Source organism: Diplodia corticola (assembly GCF_001883845.1).
Source record: "Diplodia corticola strain CBS 112549 chromosome Unknown scaffold12, whole genome shotgun sequence".
In the NCBI taxonomy this organism is placed as follows: domain Eukaryota; kingdom Fungi; phylum Ascomycota; class Dothideomycetes; order Botryosphaeriales; family Botryosphaeriaceae; genus Diplodia; species Diplodia corticola.
The window spans coordinates 459,529-482,074 of NW_017971491.1; the positions used below are offsets into that span (position 1 = coordinate 459,529).

Below are 22,546 nucleotides of genomic sequence, written 5' to 3' on the forward strand. Positions count from 1 at the left end.
TGCGAAAGCGTGCGGGGCGGTCGCCGTGCGCGCGAGAACTGCGGACAATGCGGACAATGCGTGCAGCGAAAAGCGCAGTGGATGTCCTGGCAGTGCGGGGCAGCAGCGGCGCGGTGTCGCGGAGGGCGGAGGGTGGAAGGGAGATGGTGGAGAGATGGAGACCGGGGTGTGGCGCCGGAAGCTTGCACGAAGGTCGGGGCCCGCGTCGCGCGGTCGGCGGCTTTGTAAACAAGCAGCCCGCCGCAGCCGGCCGCAGCCGGCCGCAGCCCGCCACGAACTAGGCACATCCGCACGTGACCCCATCAGCCCTATGCCATTCGCGAATCACCATCCTGCCCTTTGTTGCAACCTAATCGATCGCGTCCTGCTGTGCCTGGCGGCTGCCGTGACCCCAAATGCACGTCATTCCCCGTTGTGGAGTCGCGCCAGGGTCCTCACAAATGAGTTCCAGCCATCTGTTTCCACGCTTGTCCATCGTCATTACTTTGTGTCTCCGTCCAGTTTCACCTCGAGGCTCGCGTTTCACACACTCATGCACCGTCTCCCTCCATACCCACGCAATGTCTTTGGGATCTAGGGGAGCTGCGCCCCCTGCATTCAGCGCGTCTACGCCGTTTCGAAAGTCGCGTCTGCGTCCGAATGATTGCTTCGAATGCTCATGCAGGAACAACGTGGCACCCTCAGCGGGGCTCAGGGGATCCAAACACTCTGACCTGCGGTGCCATCACTCGGAGCATGTTTGTACTGTCCAATTCATTGATTGGCTCCTATGTGCAAAGAAAAACTCAGGACCCAAAATATGGCGAGGAGAGGGGGATGGCGTCATAGGCACTCCCCCGGCTCCCCGCTGTCCATCCCATCGCTCCTGGTATCTCCCTTTAATCCCTCCATCAACAGCATCTGTTTGTTCCCCACAGTAACACCAAACAGTGAATATCGGGCGTCTCGACACGCTCCAGTATACACGTACCCAAAATTCGCGCCAGGTTTATTTATTCGTCATGACCATCAGGAAACAAAAAGGAAGCAAAAAAAGCAATAAGAAAAACAAGAGCAGAAAGGACTTGGCAAAAAGGACGAAATGTTGCAATAGGGAGGGGGGAATGAATGTAGACACTACGACTGTAGGTTTGGTGGGCAATGGCATTCTTCGTGCCTGACGAGATATGAAACGAGCAAAGTCCCAGAAAACGGAAATCTTCCCCTTTTGAAACGCCAACGCTGTCGCTCTGGGAAGGCTGCTAAGAAGGGTGCATCCAAGCAGCGGACACAGCAACCCGAAGAGGACGAGAGCTGAAAACCTCGGACAAAGGGAACACAACCGGAGAATAGAGTAGCGAAGGCATGGCACCGAAGGCCATTCAAAGAAAAGAGAATGGTTGAAGGGAAGAAGGGAGCAGAGGAAAACTGATCAAAGAGAAGTAATTATGATCGGCCTCCACGTAAGTATCAGCAATATTATTGCTCGGGAGACTCTTTTCCGCAACTCGGAGACAACGCACATGCCCTGGCTGTGGTGGCTCGTCCGCCTGATGACGCGCAAGCACTAGAATCTTCATCCAAAAGAACAAGGTAGGTTCTGTCAGCGCGATATCGTAGTCTAGTAGCCCAAAACGCGGCCTGTGCCACCCTTCGCAGGATACAGCAGACACGGTAAAATCGTGAGCCGAACCAGTGTACGGACTCGCAAAGAATTTGTCTCGGAGCCAAAAGGTAGTTTTGAAATGGCACAAGCCTGATTGGGGCCCCCCTGAGGTAAACGCATCGAGGCAACGGACCGTGGCCACATAAGCTCTGAAGGAAGATCATAGAACGTCCCAGATGTTCCTTGTGATAGGGCTTGCACCTGATTGTGGCGGGCTCCGAGGATCAATGCCCATTGTGTGAGGCGTGCTGCATCTTGGAGGTTCCCGGATCTGACTCACATCCTCTTGCTTAGGACTAGGCACTCGGTTGTTCTGAGCCGCCGGCAGGGAGCCAAATACTTCCTCGAGTGTGAAGTGGAAAGGATTTTGGGTGAATTCATGTGCTCTCGGAGACAACAGCGTCGCGGTTTCGTTTGATGTATGCGGGCGGTTGTGGCTGGGCAAGCGTGACTCCATCTCGGTTTGAAGGGCGCGGAGCCGGCGCTGCGATTGCAAGTCTGGGTTCGAATACTTCGGTCGAAGCCTTGGTTCTGACGTGGATAGGTGACTGTCGTTGTCGTGAAGATTCCACGTGGTCGGCTCGGGGCCATCTGTACGTGCGCGACGAATGCCTGCCATCGGGCTTGGTTCTTCGGATGGAGGCTGAGTAGTCCTCAAGACCTGTGGCGGTGTCGCTGGCCGTGGCGAAGGCTGAGAGCCTAGGAAGCCGAATCCTTGGAAGGGTGATTGCTCGGGAGTATCGACTTCCGTAACCGGTGGAAGAATTGCGTGCACGCGAGGCGGAAGTCCGGGTGAGACTCCTGGTTTGCTGCTGGTTGCCTGGTTTTGAGTTTCAGGCTCAAGTCCATCGAACGGATTCTTTGGAAATTCGAACCTTGTTGGCGAGAGGAGACCGAAGTCCTCGTCACTTTCATCCTTTGTCACAATCGGAGCCATGTGGAATTCTTCAGAGATGGGAGACCCAGAAGGCTCGGTAGATCCGTTCGTCTTCTCACCCTGTGGGAGGGATCGGCTTTCATTGTGGCGATCATACATCGAGATGACAGAGTCATTCGGCCGCACCTGCCTTGGAGGGTTGTCGAAGGAGAAATTAGCTTTGAGTGGAGAAGCCAAGGGTAATGTGTCATCCATTTGAAGGGGCTTCAGGAGGGAAGAGTTGGCTCGAGGCTCAGGGTTCTTTGATGCAGCAAACGGCTCTGCCAGCGACTTGATCTTGTTCTGGCGCCGCTCCTGTAAGCTTGACTTGTGCGGGCTCGGGCTTAGCGGTGGAGCCGCTGCGTTGTTTAACGGTGCAAACGAAGTCAACCTGTCCAGAGCCTCTTGTTGATGTCCAGCCGCGGCGTTGCTTTCCATTACATTAGTGGTCAGAATGATCGTGTTGTTGTCATCATAATCTTCGTCTTGTTGCTGCCTAATCGGCAACTGGCGTGAGAAGTTCGGAACCTGGCGCAAAGTAGCATCGCTGTCGGACCTGCCCTTCTCTTTCATAAACTTCTCCTCCCTTTCGGGCTCTGGGGTCGAACGAGCGGGGTGCTGAATGGTAACCACAGGGATGACGTGACCCATAGGATCGACAAAAGGTTGCTCAACGGGAGAACCGAGAGGAACGTGCGCTGCATCCCAAGTGCGACGGAAACCGGGCGTGCCCCAATTCAGACCTGACGGAGCGGAAGTGGGACCTGGCGAAACGGGTACCATGTTGCCTGTACTCGCTCGTTGCGGCACGGGATCGGGGCCATAGTCCGGTGGCAAAGGTGCTGTGGCAGGAGTCCGAGAACCAGACGAATCCGTGTCAAACCCAGATTGATCTTTTCCCCTGGGGCCCATAGGGTTCGGGGAAAGCCTCCTGGGAATGCCAGCCTTGTAACCCTGACTGTGTCCATTTGCACGAAGCAAGCCATTTCTGAACTCTTGAAGTTGCATAATCAAGTTCATGTTGGGTCCGATCCACTTGCTTCGCTTCTTGACGGCATCGTAAGCTTCTTGGACACTAATGCCAGGGTTCTTGTACAAGCCGTATGCCACGATCAAGCTGGCCGAGCGGCTGACACCGCATTGACAGTGGACCAAAACACGCTTGCCCTGCTGAACGCGGTCGTCGATGACTCTGACTAGCGTGTACAGGTCGGGTACAATATCGGTATTGTGCTCCCAGGGGATATGGATGTACTCCGGCTTCGAGCGTGACGTAGATGGCGCAACCGGCTTCTCCGCCTCTTCTCCAAATGAGGAAGTGGCTTTTGGAGTTGTCGGGGAACTTCCCTGTGCCACTGCTGAGTTCTCAGTGGCTGCTTGTCCGTCGGCTGAAGTGCGGGCGGACGGTTGCGTCAGCTCCAAGGTCCTTGGCGACGTGGGATTCTCCTTTGAAACAGCATTCGCATCCCTTTTCGCATCCTGCGCAGCCTTCTTGAACGGATTGACGACTTCACTCGCCACGTTGAGCACAACATCGTAGCGTGCAGCGATTTCGGCGGTCGGCTCGTAATAAAGGTCCACACCTGATTCGTAGATGCAAATTGGGCCGTTGGGATACGCCTCCGGTTTTTCCTCGCGTGACTGAGGGACGTCAAAGTTCGGTTCTTGCTCTTCCTCCTCTTCCTCCACTGGAATTTCGGCAAATCCATGAGGCGGCGGTCTCGACCGTGGTGCCGGGGGCAATTCCATGCCACCAGCAGGGGGAACTGCAGGCGAACATAACGGAAGTGACGGAGAGGACTGGAAGTGCCGTAACGTGTTCGGCCTCTTGATGGAAGGCGTCGGCGGAATCGAAAGCGTGGGAAGCGGGCCCTTCGCATTGGTTTGCAAGGTCAGGGCCAGATTGCTAGGTTTTCGCCGCGGCGGCGTTGGAGGCTTGACGAAGGAAGGCGACGGTGGAGCAGAAGATGAAGCTGGCGGTTTTTGCACAGGAAGCGCAGCCGTGTTCGCAGCACGTCCGAGGCTGAGCGTAGATGAAGTGTTTACGGCCAGATTCTTCAGATTGCGAGGCTTTTTCGCCGGAGTCGTTGGTCGCTGAAGTTCGAAAAACTCGCCCTTGCTCTTGTCGGTTGAGGCATTTCTTGAACGAAGATCTGGAGAAAACGACGAAGCAGACGCTTTTGCCGCAGGAGAGGCTGGTGAAGGACCCGGCGAAGGTTCGGTAAGCGAAGATCCATCCATAGTGGAGATAGTCGTTGTTGGAGATGAATCAGTTGATTCCGAAGCAGAAGTGGACGTACTTCCCCGATGTTGGTGAAACCCGGTGAAAGCGGTGTTCGGGTTGTAGAGCACAGCGCTGCTCGTCGCAGGCCGCTTTAAGAAGTGGGTGTGCGCGACGGGCGCGTTGCGCTCTTGGTAGTCTGGCATCCCTCTAGTAGTCTTTGATTCTTCTCCAAAAACGGACATGAAAGACGGCAAATGGGTAGCATGGGATCGTGAAGATGTCTGAACGGGCATGCCTGAAACGTACCCAAGCCAGGTATGCGCTTGTGTTAGCCGTACCACGTTGCCCGTCCTGTTCTTTGGAGATGACACGCGTGGCACGCAAAGTGATATGACGCAGGCAGAGGGCGGATTCGTTGTTGGTTGCTCTTGGGAGCTGGGTGATTAGACGTTATTTTCTGGGCTAAAGGACCTTTCGAGAAGCGGGCTGTTAGCGCACATGAACAAGGCAGCGGCCACCACAACGTCCGGGAGGCACGCGTGGCAGAAGAGAGCGGTATGGAAGGAGCTATCGAAGGGACAGAGGCATGGCATGGGCAGAGGGGTCCGAAGACGCTGCTGTGCAAGCGGTGCAAACAATGCTTGTATTGGCGGCGCGGGCAGGCCGGCGGCCAGCATGTTGTGGGGCTCAGCGCAGCGAGCGTGAAACGCCGAGGGCAGCAGGTGGAGTTGGCCAGAGGCGCGACGGGGGCATGGGCAGGCGCAGGTGTGGGTATACATACTGGACTGCTGGCGGTGGCTCTGTGGGCGGGTAGCTTGAAACGAGATGCCGGATCTCGAGTAAGCGCTTAAAGGAATGACTGGCTCAACGGAGGCGCCGGTGGGCGGAACGCGGTGCGCAAAGGGAAGGAAGCAGTATGAACAGGCGCGGCGGCGGCGCTGAGGTTGGCTGTGTCGAGGAGCCGCGCTCACGGCGGAGTTAAGCAGAGCAGGTCTCGCAGAGACGGCGGCGGGCTCTCGGTCGGGCGCGTGGAAAAGGGGAGGTTTCAGCGGCGGCAAGGCCTGCACGGGGTGCTGACAGCGGGCGCTGCAGTGCTCGGCATCCAGGACAGAAGGGCAGGGTGGTGAGGGGGGCGGGCGCGCGGTGGGAATGGGTTGATGGAAGCAGTAGAGAAGGCGGCGCGAATGGGTTTCCTGGCCCAGCGCCCCGAGTTCAATGTGAGTGGGCGCCTACAGCCTACGCAAGGGCTATTTTTGGGGCGGCCCGTGCGCGGGCGCAAGAGCGGCGAATCACGTCCCCAGGCATGCAGAGCGCTGCAGCGCCGTGGAGACGGGCGCTGCGTCGAGACACGACTGCGCTCCCCGAGCGGCGGGCTGCCCTCGAATCGCCGCCCGCCGGCGCCGACTCGCCAGCGCCAGCTCCCCCTGCGGCGCCTCTGTGCATGCTCTGTGCATGCCCGCTCGATGGCGGCGCCCGCGGCTGGCGGCCCACTCGCACCGGCATCAACAAAGGCGCGCAGGATCGCCCACCTGAAACGGACAAAAACTCGACCCGGCCACGAGACGGCCAGGAGCCTCATCTCGCAGCCGAGGGCTGGCGCATGCGGCGACCGGGGTGCGAGGCCTTCATGTGCCGGCCGCGGCGGGCGTGGGTTGCCTCTTCCGCACCATTCTGCGAGTAGGGCGTTTCAATTCTCGAGCCCGATAAACGACGCCGGTCCGGACGACGCGCCTCCTTGCTACGCAGTAGCCTGCGTGCAGATCGCCCTCTGTCCGCGCCGCCTGCGAGTCTAAAAGCTTGTGGGATTCGAGTGCGCACTACTACTATGTCAGGAGCCGCATCTCACCACGGCACTACTGAGACAGATCGGGGGCAGGCCATGGCCAGACGAGTGTCAGCCTGTCCTGGCCGCCCCCGCCACGCCCGGTTAGGTCATCATATGTCGACCATTAGTACCTCCCCGAAGCAGAAAGCGATCATCTGTAACGTCGCGCATTGCGTAGCGAGATGCTCAGTGAGGCGGGCCGGACGGCAGCGTCCAGAGCAAGCCCAGCCCTCGCCGCAGGCAGGAGCCTCTGCCAGAATGAGCCACGTGAAAGGAGGCAGGCGGCGCGCAGTGTCTGAACTCTTCCGCTGTACAATTACCTGCGCACCGTGGCCATTTCGCTTACCGGCTCATCCCGCGCCGTAGTGGCCAAGGTTACATGATATGGCTGTGCAAAGGCATGGCTATGTGCCTGTTTTGATCGTGGCCAGAGGAACAGACTCGTGCGTCCAATTTACGGTCCAGATAATTTGCGCGGGAGACGCCCGTACGTAGTAGGCTGCCAAGTCGACAGCAGTCGCAGTCGGCGCACACGGAACTGCACACAGCAGCTGTGCCCCATTTGCAGAGTGGCATCTGGCGACCCTGCCTGCGCCCACGACGGGCTTTCCTCCGTGGGAGGGTTGCGTGCCGGGCGGCAGTAGTCCGGGTGCCATCTCTGCGCTGAGAATCTCCGAAGCTATTCGGGAACGCAGTGGAGGAAATGCGGTCTCGCCATCGCGCGACCATACCTAGGACTGGCAGGCAGCGTGGGCCAGGCCAAGTGAGACCTTGGAAAGGCGCAGCACCGGCCGACGCGTCGTAGCGTGGAGGGAACGACGGGGCACGAAGCAAAACAAATTGACACTGGGAACGATTACGGTCGCCGAATGACGCCAAGGCCGGCTACAGGCGTTGGCACGAGTCGCGTGCCTCAGATGGGGCGCTGTGGAGGGGAGAGCGTAGGAAAGAGGTGTGAGACGAGCCTCTTGCACGATGGAGGCACTGGATGCAGGACCGATGCATACGGGGCTTGGCACGCTAGTCCGGAACCGGGACCGTAAGCGAGCGAAGCCGCACCACGACTCTGCCGTTGACGCTCACCGCGGCAATTTTCGACCTCCAACCACGACGGACTAACCACCACCAACACAGCAAAGATGACGAGCCGGCCTGTTGTGACCATTATCTCTGCCGATGGCAAGGCCAGCGAGCAGACGCACCCCCTCCCGGAGGTGTTCAAGGCCCCCATCCGCCCGGATGTCGTGCAGTAAGCCGCATCGCAATGTTTTCGACACGATATCAGCATGGCTGACCCAGCGCAGGATCGTCCACACCGGCATGGCCAAGAACAAGAGGCAGCCGTACGCCGTGAGCGAGAAGGCTGGCCACCAGACCTCCGCCGAGTCCTGGGGTACCGGTTAGTACACCCTAAATGCGAAATCCTCGAAATCCGGAAAATCTCGAAAATCGCGAATTGAATAACGCGCGCTCTCGAAATGTCGGATATCTGGTCGTCAAAAGAAACAAGACTGACAGGAGAAACTACACAGGCCGTGCCGTCGCCCGTATTCCCCGTGTCTCGGGTGGTGGTACCCACCGTGCTGGCCAGGCTGCCTTTGGTAACCAGTGCCGCTCTGGTCGCATGTTCGCTCCCACCAAGGTCTGGAGGAAGTGGCACCAGAAGATCAACCTTGGCCAGAAGTGAGTTGTTGCGTGCGAAAGCGCCGCTTGAGGACGCAAAGTTAATGACAATCGTAGGCGTTTCGCTACCGCTTCTGCCCTGGCTGCCTCTTCCAGCGCCGCTCTGCTGCTGGCTCGTGGTCACTCCGTTTCCACCGTCCCTGAGGTTCCCCTTGTCGTTGCCTCGACCGCTTTCGCCAACGCTGCCATCTCCAAGACCTCCGCCGCCCTCGCTCTCCTGAAGACCGTCGGTGCCGGTGCTGATGTCGAGAAGGTCAAGGCCTCCAAGAAGATCCGCGCCGGTAAGGGTAAGCTCCGTGGCCGCCGCCACCGCCAGCGCCGTGGTCCTCTTGTCGTCTACGACCCCGAGTCGGACGGCAAGGAGCTCGTCACTGCCTTCCGCAACATCCCCGGTGTTGAGACTTCCTCCGTCTACTCCCTCAACCTCCTCCAGCTCGCCCCTGGTGGTCACCTCGGCCGCTTCATCGTCTGGACCTCCTCCGCCTTCCAGGCTCTTGACAAGATCTACGGCTCCACCACCGAGCCCTCGGCGCTCAAGAAGGACTTCCTTCTGCCCGCCCCTGTTGTCAAGCAGGCCGACATTGCCGCGCTCATCAACTCTTCTGAGGTCCAGTCCGTCCTCCGCCCCGTCAAGGGTGCCGCCATTACCAAGCGCACTGTTGTCCAGAAGAAGAACCCGCTCGTCAACAAGCAGGTCCTGCTCAGGCTCAACCCCTACGCCAAGCAGTTCGCTGCCCAGAAGCTCGGCCAGGAGAAGCTCGAGCAGCCCAAGTCTGCCAAGCCTACCAGCGAGTTCATCGGCACTCTTCACGACAACTAAGGGTGATTCATGCGGTGTATGTGGTGGTCCGGTTGCACTTTTTCCTTTAGTCTGGTCTAATGAGGTCCGGAACGTACCTCGTCAGGTAGCTGAAAAAAGTTTAGTCAAAATGGGATGACTAACCAGCTCAATTATGATATCCACTGTTATGTCCAACGTCATAGTGCTTTGCGTTATGCCCAGATTGAATATTTTGCATGAAATTGCTCCATTGAGTTGCTTGCGTCGATGGGCAAGCATAAAAGCATCTAAAGTTGCCCAAGACCTTGCCAAGATGATCGCTATTATGAAGAGCTTTTCTCTGATTTCCATAGAAGTTGGAGATACACGATGCTATTCCCTTGGTCTAAAGGCCCGCTGATTCGATTGTGCAGCTCCCATATTCTGACTTATCGCGAATTTTAGATAGATCAGCGAAGCTTGTCTCACAATCAGCATGTCTGTGAATGATCCAGATTTGCCGGTATTCGTTCAGGCTTGCTCCATGCGGGCAGGCAGGCCTTTCGGCGGTGCTATGGTTGCTGACGCGTGCTGAGATATTACAGCAACTCTTTCCAAAAAAAAAAAAAAAACCTTACTATCAAGCAAAGAAACCGAGACACAAAAGAGGGAGCACTAATTTATGTATTAATTGACGTCCATTCCCTTTTCTTTCCTCCATCCAGCTCGGGTTGAGCCAAGGAGCTGAACGGACGATGCTCGCTACATCATCTACAATGTATAGTATGCCGCAAGCGCTTCAGCCGTAATGCCAAACCTTTTGAGGAGCCTTGCTTCCGATGGCATCCCAGAATATTTACCGAAACCCATAGTCCAGGCAGTAGATGTACCCACAGCCGCAACGCCGCACGCCCGTCGTGAATTCATTCAACTGCCATCCACGCACGCTTCCCCCCATCCGCTCACTTGAACAACCGCCTTCCACCCATCCTGCCAGCCGTCCTCTCCCTGCCTTCCAGACTCAGCCCCAAGAAACCCATAGCACCACCCTCGCGATCCTTCTTGTATCGTCGCAGCGCCTCTCGCAGGTGGTCCGGCGTCAGCGGACCGCGATCGCGTTCAGCCAGGCGCTCACTCAACGGCGCGTCGGCGGGAATGAGCTTTCCGGCCTTGGTATCACTGTCGTCGACGTCCATGGTGTCGGTGGCGTTGGTGCCGCCGCTGGATGCTGGAAGAGTGGTGTCTTGTGACGCGTTTGGCGTAGGTGTCTGCGCAGAGTTGGGGTTGCCCGTCCCGTTTGTGCTGGTGGGGGCGGTGGTCGCGCCGGGCGCCGGGCTGGGGGTACCGCTCGAGGCAACAGCCGGGGAGGATGGGGCATGCGTGGAATTGGGGGGCGCAGGAGAAGTGCTCGCACTAGGAGGAGGAGGGATGCGGATGTTGGAGTATGGGTTGGGGTTGTAGGAAGGGTGAAGATGCTGGTAACCGTAAGGGTTGTGATAGGCGCCGGGCGTCTGAGCTGCAGCGGGAGAGGGCGGAGGCGGAGCTTGCGGCGGCTGCTGCTGCTGCTGAGGTGTTGGAGGGGTCTGTTGTGGCGGCGGTGGTTGGTTCGCAGGCAGACGAGGGTCGTCTATGGGCGCATACTCGGCCACGGCTTGCCATTCTTGCTGTACGGTGCGGGCGCGTTCGATTAACGACCCAATGAAGACCTTGGTGTAAGAGTTGATGGTCGTAACGACGGATTGAGGCACGGATTGAGAGAGCGTCTGGTTGGTGATCTATACGACACGCGGGTTGGTCAGTAGGTCTATCTTGGAAAGAACTGAATCAGCATACCTTGCGGACAGTCTCCTTCTTCAACTTGACGGCGCGATATTTTGCATATCTGTCTGATTGATCGGGATCGAGACGATCGACAAGCATCCTGTCACAGTATTCAGTCGCAACGATTCCACCAAAAGCTGACTGAGAGGGAAATACCTCAAGTGCTCCTTCTCTTGCTTCTCGTCTGCCTCGCCTTGGCCTTCCAGTACAGCATCAAGCGCTTCTCCACCTTCCTCCTGGTCTGCCTCTTCTTCCTCGTCCGCCTTGTCTGCACCATCGCCGGCTCCTGCCTTGCCTCCTCGAACACTTGTTCCCGTAGTGCTTCTCACGTCGTCATCTCCGCCCTTGCCCTTCTTGCCCTTCTTCCTCGTGGTGTTGGTGTTTGTAGTGTACGTGCTATCAACACTGGGGGAGCGCGAAAACTCGGCGCGCCCGGACTCCTCGGGCGGGAAGGACGTCTGGCGCAGACCGGAAGGGCCTGTCGAAGGCTTGCGACGCTTGCTTGGGTTGGGAGGCAACGGGCCGCTGATCGAGGGACGCTTCTTCGTTAAGTTGTACCCGGATGGAGGCGACGCCATGGCGGGCAGCTGGAGACGCGTGGAGGGAGTGTTGTGGGTGAGGAGGTGAGGCGGCGGCGACGTTGTCGGCGAGGTAGCTGGCGAGCTTTGGGTGACGCGCGCCGGGCGGAAAGTGCAGACCACCGCGCCGAAGTGGAAACTGCCGGTAGGGCTGAGCCGCGTTTTGCCAACACCACTGCATTTCACGCAATTGCCCACCACTTCCAATTCATAAATTATTTGACGAACGTTAATCCATCTGGCTCGTTCCTCTCTTCCCAACATCTAGAAAACGAAAGAGTTTCTCTATATCGGACAATGGCCCGCTCCAGATGCCCCTCCACCTGGGACCATCGAGCGAACCATCCCAGGCACTTCCCTGCCCGGCTCCACACCCAAAACCTCAAACAGCTCCTCCCTTTTGAACATGACTGCAGTGTCCTTCGCATTCGGCGTTCCCGCCTCGGCGTCCCCACCACCCTCGACCAGCACTTTGACCACCTCTCCGTGGCCCTTGAACACTGCGCCAGCCAGCGGGCTCTGGCCGCGGCCATTGATAACGTTTGGATCGGCGCCCTTGCTTAGCAACACACGTACCACTTCTGACCGGCCATGGTAGGCCGCAAGCATCAGCAGTGTGTCTCCTTGGTGATTTGTTAAGTTTGGCGGAATGCCGGCGTCGAGGTAAGCTTGGAGCGTGGACGTGTCGCCAGCGCGAGCGAGGTCGAAGAGCTTTGCCGCGAGCTCCAGAGCGGCGGGTGGCAGCTCGTTGACATCCCGGGGTGCTGAGCTTCCCGTGGTTGATTCCTTGGCGGGTGGCGCATCACAGGTGCCGTCGTGTGCCGGCGGTCGCGCTTCGGTATTTGCGGGGAGATCCATTGCGGTGGCTGTGCTTTCGGTCGTAGGAGACGTTGGGAGAGTGGAGGGCTGATCACTTGGATTCTGAGCTTGAAGTCAAAGAATCCCAATGGCTGAAGCGACATGCGGTCGCAAAAGACAATGATGACATACGCGGGGAATTTTGACTATCAGTCATAGGGCCTAGAACCTCTGCTCAACCTCCGTGCTCAATAATCCGCTGGGCATCATGCACTTTGTCCACAGCTCTTCCTCAAGCACAGCATGTACCGAGTGCTGGATACAATAATACTGCCATAGGCCAAACAACGAGTTGAACAACTCGCTAATGCATGATTGAGTCTGCGCTAACGTATTCTTGGACACCGCAACCCGGTGTATTGAAAGAGGTTCGTCCAATACATTTGCAATGCCCTGCGTATGCGTTATCTCATAGACCGGTGCGATCCACCGGCGCGATCCACCGGCACGTCCACCGGCACGTCCGGAGAGAGGGTCGACTCACCATTAGTGCTTATATCCAGTGTCTCAACTCATAGCTATTCTATCGCATCCGGCGAACGTCTCACTGCAACCGCCCCCAAGATCTCTAAAAAACCGAGAACCGTTGGCAAAGCCGAGTCTTCGATTCATTCAGACCTCCTCTACCGTCAAGTCTGCGAATCTACAAAAATGAGCGCCACTCCAACCTCAAGCCTCCCACCTGGCTACACATTTCACGATGGCCCACCCCCACTCGAGACCTATCTTTCCCTCCGGCGCGTGAGCGGCCTCTCCCCAAAAACCCCGGCGCAAGGGGAGGGCGCGATATCCGGCAGCTGGGCTTGGTGCACTATCATTTATTCTGGGCCTCCATCCTCTTCGACCAAAATCACACCCGGGCCCGAAGTTGTTGGCATGTTTCGCACCATTGGCGACGGCGGTTGGTATTTCCATCTCGCTGACATGGCCGTGCTCCCCGCGCACCGATGCAAAGGATTGGGAGAGGCGCTGCTGCGGCGTATGCTGGCCAGGATCAATCAGAGCGCGCCTCCTGGAGCGTTGATCTCGCTGCTGGCAGATGCACCGGCCAGGAAGCTGTATAAGAGGATGGGTTTTGTGGAAAGCGCTCCGAGGAGCTTGGGGATGTGGCTGGAAACTGGTAATACATCTTTGAAAGAGGCAGGCAAAGAGAATAGGACGTGAGAAAAGAAAGGAACCGAGAAATGAAGAAGTGCAGACACGTTTGGTCCTGTAGAGAGCGATGAAGCTCGCGGCAATGCGATGGAAAATACCAATCGATTGTATCGCCAGTTGTTTGTACTTATGCGCCACTTTTTGAGAAGGTAGACCCACGGTACGCCTGATGAATGCTAAGAATCTGGTATCGACAGTCCCGCAAATTATGCTTGGTATGACCTGCAAGTTTCTTCAGTCATCGTCTTCAACCCTGGCGCGCTTCGAAGACCGGCCGTCGGGCTCGTCCGTGCCATATCTCTTGCTGCTTCCTGCAGCACCCTTGGTAGCTTCCGAGATCATCTGATTGATGTTGAAGGGGTCGTCGGTGTCCTTCTCGAACTGAACAGGTCCTTCGCGCTGCTGTTGGAATTGTAAGCTTATGCATCTTCAGTCAGCATAATAGAACTCTGCTTACCTCGGCAGTGTCCGCGCCCTTGAAGCCCTCCTTGGCTTTGCCGAGCACCTCGAATCTGCTAGACTTCTGGATTTTGTCCAGAGTCTCACCAGTGTCTTCTTCATCTTCATGGTTAAGCTTCGGTCGGTAAATGCTGTGAAGAGCGTCTTGCGCTGCGAAAAGGGGCTTGTCGTAAGGTTGGTCTTCGTTGAATCCGGTATCGAATCCGCTCGTCTGATTGAACAGCCGCGAATCGTACATGCTCTCCCCTGACGCACTTGGCTTTGCGATGCCAAGTGCAACCTTTTCAGAGATATCACGGTTCTGTTCTCTCGCCATCATTTGAATCCTTCGCTCAGTTCCCATGCGTGATTGCCGCAACTGCTTCTCGGCCTCCCTACGACGCTCTTTGCGCATCTCTTCTCTTTCCCTGACAGCTTCGTCTCCGTCACTTTCAGACATCGACGAGTATTCGGAGGGGCTTCTGCTCCTGGAGCGAGAACGAGCGTCTCGTGAACCTCTCCTGGCGCTGCCTCCAGCTTGCTCGCGTGCTTTCATCGCCAGTGAGCGCAAATGCTCCTCCTTCTGCAGCTTTTCCTTCTCGGCCAACTTCTGCTGCATGAGGGCACGTTGCTTGACCTCTTCTCTTGCATGTCTATCCGCGGTGAACAGAGCCTCGGCGAACTGTGCGAACTTGTCGTTGATGGTGACATCCTGCAGACCACGGCCATCGGCTGCCAACCGCTTGTCCAAAGGCACAGTATAACCCTTTGGGTTCTTCCAATTGGAAACCGGCGGAGGGATCTTCCAAGCTTCCTGGTCTTCAGCCGTCAACTTGCGAGGTGGGGAGTGCATGACGGGTGCCGGTGGGCTCGGTGGTCCACGGGGGATCTTCTTATGCTTAAACTTGGGCGGCTCCATCGGGTCGACCTGTCTGTCCACGATCTTCATGATCCTGTCCTGTTTCTTGCTGTTGTCTCCCATCTGATTTGCCGGTGTGTACCGCACGTAGGTTGGCGCCTTTCGCGAGGTACCTGCAACAGTCTTGGGTTTTTGCGCTGCAACAGCACCTGACACCAGCTTTGCCAAAGCCTCTTCGGTCTTCTTTTTCGTCTCAGCGATTTGATCCTCAGACGGACGGTCCAGAGAAATTTCGCCGATGTCCGCACGCTGGCGTAGCGGGATGAGGTCTTTGAACGAAGCATGCACAATGCGGTTCTCGCCATGTCCCCGCTTTGCGATGGCGTCGTATTTGACCTTGCCCTCCGAATCGACCTGGATTGCGAGCGCGTTGGAGCTCGATGTGCTTTTCCTGCCCATGTCCAACGGGTACTGTGCCACGGGAACTTCGGGGAACGCGCCTCCATCTCCATAGTCCTCCTGCGAGCGAGGCCGCCATCCTGCGCGCTGGCCGTATGGGGGCGGGCCGGCTTTCTTCAGCACGACTTGGGTCTGGTCGATTTCGGAAGCGCCCACGACGCGCGGGCCGCGCGGCTGTGCGTGGGCGGGGAGGTCCTCATCCTCGCCGGTGTACTTGGGCTTCGGCAGGGCGCGCGAGAGCGAGAGTCCGGTGGACATGGTGGTGCGGCGGCGGTCGGACGCGCGTGGATTGATGGCGGATGAGGCGAGTCGTCGAAAGGTCAAAACGCAGCAGCAAGCCGGTCTTGGCGTGCCAGCCCAAAGCTCTGACGCAGGCCGGAGGCAGCAGACGCTTAGTCACCCGTTACGGTATCGCCCTCCTGGGACGCCTTCCCCTTGCCCACCGAAGGGTGCAGGCGTGCCGGGGGTCCTGCCTAAAGGGCACTAGGGCGTTTCAGAATGCGACCAAGCGCAGCGCCTGTGCCCGCACGCCGCTCCGCTCCGTGGCTCGACGTTTTCTCGAAAATTCAGCTCACGTCGAGGCCGGTGTGTGCATTGCGCATTATCGCAAGCGAGCCCGTGCCGCTGCCCTGTGGGCTGCAACCTGCGCTGAACCTGGCTTGCTCCCGGGCGTGCATAGGTATTGTCAATAGGGAGGTTGTCGGCACGGAGACGGGTGGCAGGGCTGAGGACAGCGCCAGCTCGCTCTTTTCTCCGCGGCGCCGCTGCGAAAGCGTCGGGGCTGGGCGGCTACGGGAGGTATGGACTTGTGGGCTCGGCGGGGCGGCGTTCTGGGGTGCGGAAACGCATCTGACAGAGAAGTGCGTTCCTGCAGGAGCATCCGAACACGCCCCGCGGCCACAGGCAGGCGCTAGGCGGGCGGCTGCGATTGTGACGATGCTGGATTTGAGGCGAGGCGCGCAAATTGACGGCCCCGCTGCGGTTAGACTGTCGCCAGCCTCTGCATTTGTGCCTGTCAGGCATGGCCTAACGGTGGTGATCGTGCTCCCCAGCCGCCATCTGTGATACGCTTTGCAGCATCACGTTACTAGGGCGGCAATAGGCTCGCGGCTCCCAGCACGGCGGAGCAGGGGAAAGGTACGGATTACGGGGGCACGCTTTTTCCTCGCGCTCCGGAGCACTGCTGCCCTCATTCCTGGGGCCCGTGAATCTTCTTCATGCAGACGAGGACGGCGAAATTTTGTTGTTGTCCGCGCGCGTCGTAGCAGCGCAGTGCACCACTTGGACCAGCCCCCCGGACAAGGATATGGAAGCCCACATCAAACGGCCAGTGCCAGCACGCAGCTCCTCTCACCGGAGTTTCAGCACACCACAATCCCCACGAGAGCCAGCCGCTGCCGCACCACCGCCCTCAACGCCGCACCACGCCTCGCTCTCAGCCCTCCCGCAGCAGCTGTCTCCACGATCGCTGCCGCCGCGTCCCCCACTCGCCCTCTCCCCGGCGGACAGTGCGTCTCGGCACCGTGACCGACATCTCCAGCACCACCAACAACAACACACGCCGCCCGCCCAGCGCGCCCCGAGCACCCCCAGCTCACCCTTGGTCTCCGGCACGCCCTCCTCAGCCCGCGCTCGCCGCTCCAGCACCTCGTCGTCACCGCGCCCGACTCCCAGCAGCGTCTCGTCGTCCGGCTCCTACTTCGGTCCGCACGCCCCCTCGAGCGCCGACGCCCGATCTCCCGCGCCCCGGAAGCCGCCCGCCTCGCACAGCAGCCATGGTATTGAGACCTCGTACGGTCCGCCAATTGCCCTGATAACGCGACGACGATCCACCACATCCGACGTTGCGCGTCGCTCTCGCAGCCCTGCCGACGCCGCCCTCCTAGAGCCCCAATCCGCGCCCTTTTCGACCACCGAGCCTGCGCCGGCCGCCAGCCATCGCCATACGCGCACCAGCAGCGACACCACCGTCACAACACCCACACACCGCAGGCAAGCATCCGGCAGGATCAGGAGCGTCCCCAGCTCGCGCCCCGATCCGCAGACGCCCGCGCGCAGGAGTTACTCGCCGAGCCGCCGGAGTGCAATGGCTAACAACAGCTTCTCCGACGGCCAATCCGACTACGACTTTGCCTACTCGCACCGCAGCAGGCCTGACGACCGCAGCGGAGACTACGTGCACAACGCACAGGGTTCGAGTAGCGAAGACCTATTTCTAAATATTGCGCAAGACGGCCCCCGCAACCAGGACGGGGATGACGATACAGTTAGACTTGAACGAAGACGGGTAAGTCAGTGCACTTCCCTAATCAATCCGCGGCGCATCCCTGAGTCGTGCCTTAATCGCGCGCCTAACTACGCGTTTGCGTTAAGATCTGAGCCCACTTTCGATGCGCTACCGCTGCCCTTATCTGCGGCCGCCTTCCGATTGCTCGCTGTCTTTCTGTCGTATTGCTTCTTTGGCTCACGCTTGGCTCCCCTTCATTAACATGCCTGCATGGTCCGTCCCCTTTGCTGATGCATAGAACAGTCGAGAATCGCTCGTATGAACAGGCAATCTCTCCCATCGAATTCGCTGAATTCGTCTGCTACTCGCCCTAGCATCGACACCAATATCAAACCCGCCCCTTCGGCCATCCAGACGCGCATTTCCCACATCAGGCGCTCTTCCCAACTGCCCTCGCCGTCCTACAACTCACCATTGTCGGCACGCGAGCCTCCCACGTCGGTGACGGCGTCGTTTCCAGTCGACAGTTCCCGGATCCGAACTTTTGGCATGAGCTCGTCGGGTTCCTTTGGATTCTCGCGATCACGAGACCAAGACGAATCTCCCCAGAATAGGAGATCGTCAATTCCGGACCCTGCTCGCGCCGCGGCCGCGACGCGTGACGCGACGGCGCGTGAGAGTAGATACCGGTCAAGCAATCTTACGTATTCTTCTCGCTACAATCAACCCACCAGTCAACCCACCACTCCGCTGGAGAATTCGCCTGAGATCCTCTCGAAACCCGAGCAGCAGTCACGTAACAGCGACGGCCACGACGGGTCTGAATCACTCGACTCCACCACTGCCACCTCCACTGTCTGGGACGAATTGGATGAACTCAAGTCTCGCATCAAGAAACTCGAGCTCACCGGCAAGATGCCTCCGACATCGGGCGCGGCCGTTACGAGCTATACCGCCTCTGAGCGGCCGCGAACTGCCACTACTCAAGCAACGTCTGTCACCGCTTCGCCCAAGCAGGTGAAGAGGTCCAGTGTTTCACCGCCAGAAACGACGGTGTCCGGTGCAGTCACGGGTGCCGCTGGTTCCAGCCACCCTCTACTCCATTCTGCGCTCGCAAAGTGCCAGAACACAATGAGCCCTGCAATGTATCGCATTTTGGAGGCGACTGCCACAGATGCGCTTGAGCTGGCCGCTATGACCAACGGAGCTAACACGAGCTCCGCTACCTCAAACAGTGGAGTCCAGACGAGCGAGCGCCAGCTCCGGAGGAAGGCGGACAACATGTGCCGCAGCTTAACCGAACTGTGCATCGCTCTTTGCGACAACAACAATCAGAACACAGCTCTCAAATCGCCTAACTTTGGGCCTCCCAGCCGGAGACAAAGTGTGCAGATAAACGGAGAGCGTGACAGAGAGCGCGACCGCGACCGCGACCGCGACCGCGACCGGGATCGCGAACAACTTCCGCCCCGGGGTGGAAGCACGGAACCAGACGGCGATATGAGGAACAGCCCAAGCCGCGCTCTCAACCGCATTGAAGCCCGTCGGACTGGCATGCTCCTGTCAGGCAGCGCTAGCAACAGTCCGCGTGATGGGCCGGAACGAGACAGGACCACCCCTACGCAGGGCGGCAGGTACCAGCAATCCTCGAGGACCGGCACTTCCCTCCTCAGCAGCAGGCCCCGCCGCGCAACGGTCACAAACGATGACCAGCCGGAGATGGAGGAAGACACCCAGACTCTCCGGGTGCCCTCCCGGGCCATGACTGATTACTCTTCTCAGAACCGTCAAAGCCACAGCAGTCGCAGCAACAGGCTGTCAAGAGAGTACACCTCGGCCGTGCCACTCCCGGATGGCGCCGCCTCACTCGCACTGCAGCACGCTACCTCGATCAGGCGCCCCAACGGCGCTGTTCCAACCCTTGATAGCCCGACCTCGCACGGTCCTTCTTCCGCCTTCCTTCGCGATCGCAGATTTGAGCGGTCCTCGACCGTCGAAAGCCCGCGTGCCAGTGATTTCGGCAGCGAGGAGCGGCGCCAGAGATTGAGCTTCTACTCGAACTCTACTCCCCGGACGTCCACCAACGCGGTGCCAAACGGCATCGGCCGCACCGCGAGCCTGTCCCGACGACTCAGGCAGGAAACCTAAACACATTCACAAACTTCTCGACGCTCCCTCAACCTCTTTTTTTCTTCTTCTCGAAATACCCTCTTTCTCGGTCGTACAGACACACTGTACACTTTCTAAAGCTGGATTTCCTACGCATCTTCTGTATAACAGCGTATCCTTTGCATTTCTGCGGCGCTGGACTCGCATGTCTGCTTTTCCTTGTTCCTGATTCCTGGCGTACGCTTCCATATGTTTGGCGCACTGGAATTATTTGGACGAATGCAGACGACACGCAGCGCATCACGACGGCTCATCTGCTGGTTTCTTCCCGGTTTTCCTCCATGTCCAACACACTGCACGAAGCCTCCATCTCCGACCCACGACCGCCCGACGGCACCCACAGCATTCCTTTTAGTGTTTATTATTGGTCACGACTAGACATCTGTTTTGTACTTGTATCGCTTTCCTTGCATCTTACAAAAGTTCGCCCGTCGGCAGTTTCCTTACGCTCTCGCACGGAGGCTTGTAGGAATACGAGCTGGGAGCAGCGCTGAAGAGGTTGGATATTTGGAGGCAGTGGCTGGAGCATAAGAGCTTCGGCGTAGTTGGTAGGCATGGATTGCCTCTTGTTTGGACGGAGTCGATTCGGATACAGGGACGAACGACAACAACATACGATACCCCCTCACGGGCCGAGAGCATAGATAAGAGGCCTTGACACGCAGAAACGCGGTTTGGGTTTTCTTTGCAATAGCTTTCTTGGGACAGGAAGGGCATGCGGAGACGAGTCTGTTTTACTGGATGAAATGTCTGTTCTTGTTTTTAAAAGCGTAGCCACGGCAATGTCATATCAGTTTATCGTCCGTACATTTGCGAGGTTGAGCCGCCGGGGTGTCACGGGTGACGTCTTGCAGCGTCTTCCAAGATTCCGGTCGAGGCTTGCAGGGATGCGGCCGACAAAGCCACCAGCCACGGTGCGAGACGGCTGGCAGATGACGTACTCACAAGCGCATCATCTGCAGCATTCTGTGACCTGCCTTGCTGATTTTAGACCCACGGCATCGTCCGCGTGCACAGATAAGTCGTCTACCTAGCTCCTCGCTTCCCCGCCTGTACTTCTCTCTATAGTCACTTAACCCACATCCAACGGTCAGAAGCGAGACACGTTCGCAACGCCTGGCACACGCGACCACTGCTGAGCAGACACGAAAGAGACAGACCGGGTTTGGTATGTTATAATTCACCTGCTGCCTGTCCGAGCTCGTTACCATTTCTTTCCCATTCAGACCCCCTTCACACCCCGCATCGCACACCCAATCCCCAGGGAGAAACATCTCTCGTCCGGAGACTTTTTGACTGACGATCGTTCTCTTCCAACATGGCCTCGATCCAGAACATCCCACCGCCCTCGCCCAGAAAGCAGCGGATCAGAAAGGCCAAGCGGGCCCCCAGAGACGCCATGGAGTGGACCAAGAAGCAATACAACCAGCAGTACGACCGCTGGGTCCCGTGGCTCGAGGACCAGTACCTCAGATACTTCACCAAGGACAACAAGGCCAGCTACACCACCAAGGGTTTGTCTTTCCTTCTCTTTTTTTTTTCTCCCCCAAAATCTCAGCCACAACAACAAAGCTCACCCGGCATTAACTTCCAAAAAAAAAAAAAACCAGACCAACTCTCCAAAACCAAAATCACCGGCGACTCCCGCGTCGACCAGCTGCAGGACGACGCGTCGGGCGCCGCGGCCGGCCAGCTCGGCCAGGGCGGCCTCGCGCAGCCCGTCGGCGACCTCGTCAGCAAGGAGGCCGTCAACCGCGCCGAGCGCGGCGGCAAGGACGACCAGGGCGGTTACGTCCCTACTGCCGTCGACGCTCCGGCTGCGACGACCACCACGCCCGCTGGGGACGTCCCGGTGTCGCAGCAGGCGTTGGATAAGAGCGTGGGGTCGGTGGCGGAGGGCGCGAAGAGCGTGGTGGGGAGTGTGGGACAGGGCGGCGGGGATGATGCGGCGGGGAAGGCGGGTGGTGGTGGTGGTGGTGGGTATTTTGGGGGGTGGCTTGGTGGGGGGAAGAAGTGAGGGAGTGGAGGGGAGGGGAGCATAAGTGAGGATTGCTAGATTGATATCCCTGATGTAGCTAGGCGGGCGGGCGCTGGCTTTGGTCGGGCTTGCCATGGACTGGGGAGGGGGGCGTTTGGGTTGTTGCCAAGCTTTTGCTTTTGCTAATAATGGTCATTAATGATTGTATTTCTTGTTCTTGTTTGGGTTCATCTGTGGGTGCTTTTGTGAGGTGGTGTGCCTGACCTGCGGTCTGTTCGGGGGTCGTGGTGCAAACGATATTCTATTCTCTCCAACAGCCCGTTTCCCCAAGACACGATTGTTTCTAGTTGAGCCGCACCCGATAAGCTACTCTGTTCGTACGACGAGTCTTCAAGATGTCATCTCTCGAACCTTTGGGCAGAGATACCACAACGTCATGATTGACATACACGATATCTGCTCATGCACCGATTGCTTGGCACTTCCTTCTGATCGCCATCGATAAGTTGCTTTTTCTTCCTTCGTTGCTGTAATTAAAAAGGGATCAGGGGGCTTGCTGCATCACCTACCTGTTTGGGATGATGTCGTGATGGGGAAACACTACTGCAATTAGCTTCCGGAATGCCGCCGCCCGGGGAGACATGCGTGACTCGAACAAACCCCCCCATCAAATTGATACGAATGCTGCGGCTGAAGAGTGCGTGGAGAAGCCGGGAGTGATGCGCCAGTGCGCAAAGTATCTTGGAAGTGCAAAGGAAAAACACGGTAGCAGGTTGAGCACAAACGGGCACCAAGCATCAACTCAACCATGCGGGAAAATCGTCAGGGGAGATAAAAGGCGCATCCCCCTGATCCCAATCAGCGCATCATCTTCGCCGCCTTAAAACAGCCTCGACGGTCCATCCGACCGGCCGTCTGCATACGAGCAGATTTCCTTTCCATCTCGCCTGC

General features: G+C 58.1%; 7 protein-coding genes across 7 annotated transcripts; 4 read left to right on the forward strand and 3 right to left on the reverse strand.

Annotated features, from left to right (window-relative positions):
* Window positions 1–1,805: 1,805 nt before the first annotated feature.
* Window positions 1,806–4,988, reverse strand: BKCO1_12000146 (dual specificity phosphatase; the record flags this gene model as incomplete). Its single annotated transcript, XM_020270640.1, has 1 exon — window positions 1,806–4,988. One exon carries the CDS (start codon window positions 4,986–4,988, stop codon window positions 1,806–1,808), a length of 3,183 nt encoding a protein of 1,060 aa, XP_020132536.1.
* Window positions 4,989–7,749: 2,761 nt separating this feature from the next.
* BKCO1_12000147 (60s ribosomal protein l4) lies at window positions 7,750–9,113 on the forward strand (the record flags this gene model as incomplete). Its single annotated transcript, XM_020270641.1, has 4 exons — window positions 7,750–7,859; window positions 7,915–8,009; window positions 8,143–8,293; window positions 8,351–9,113. The coding sequence occupies 4 exons, from the start codon at window positions 7,750–7,752 to the stop codon at window positions 9,111–9,113; spliced, it is 1,119 nt and encodes a 372-aa protein (XP_020132537.1).
* Window positions 9,114–10,015: 902 nt separating this feature from the next.
* On the reverse strand, window positions 10,016–12,310 carry BKCO1_12000148 (ankyrin; the record flags this gene model as incomplete). Its single annotated transcript, XM_020270642.1, has 4 exons — window positions 10,016–10,828; window positions 10,887–10,974; window positions 11,031–11,716; window positions 11,795–12,310. The coding sequence occupies 4 exons, from the start codon at window positions 12,308–12,310 to the stop codon at window positions 10,016–10,018; spliced, it is 2,103 nt and encodes a 700-aa protein (XP_020132538.1).
* A 651-nt stretch (window positions 12,311–12,961) lies between these two features.
* BKCO1_12000149 (acetyltransferase) lies at window positions 12,962–13,474 on the forward strand (the record flags this gene model as incomplete). Its single annotated transcript, XM_020270643.1, has 1 exon — window positions 12,962–13,474. The coding sequence occupies one exon, from the start codon at window positions 12,962–12,964 to the stop codon at window positions 13,472–13,474; it is 513 nt and encodes a 170-aa protein (XP_020132539.1).
* Window positions 13,475–13,699: 225 nt separating this feature from the next.
* On the reverse strand, window positions 13,700–15,479 carry BKCO1_12000150 (transcriptional regulator cwf13; the record flags this gene model as incomplete). Its single annotated transcript, XM_020270645.1, has 2 exons — window positions 13,700–13,867; window positions 13,923–15,479. 2 exons carry the CDS (start codon window positions 15,477–15,479, stop codon window positions 13,700–13,702), a joined length of 1,725 nt encoding a protein of 574 aa, XP_020132641.1.
* Window positions 15,480–16,527: 1,048 nt separating this feature from the next.
* BKCO1_12000151 (lpxtg-motif cell wall anchor domain) lies at window positions 16,528–19,596 on the forward strand (the record flags this gene model as incomplete). Its single annotated transcript, XM_020270646.1, has 2 exons — window positions 16,528–17,508; window positions 17,752–19,596. 2 exons carry the CDS (start codon window positions 16,528–16,530, stop codon window positions 19,594–19,596), a joined length of 2,826 nt encoding a protein of 941 aa, XP_020132640.1.
* Window positions 19,597–20,935: 1,339 nt separating this feature from the next.
* On the forward strand, window positions 20,936–21,634 carry BKCO1_12000152 (uncharacterized protein; the record flags this gene model as incomplete). The annotated part of the gene is made up of 2 exons (XM_020270647.1): window positions 20,936–21,131; window positions 21,228–21,634. The coding sequence occupies 2 exons, from the start codon at window positions 20,936–20,938 to the stop codon at window positions 21,632–21,634; spliced, it is 603 nt and encodes a 200-aa protein (XP_020132639.1).
* Window positions 21,635–22,546: the final 912 nt, after the last annotated feature.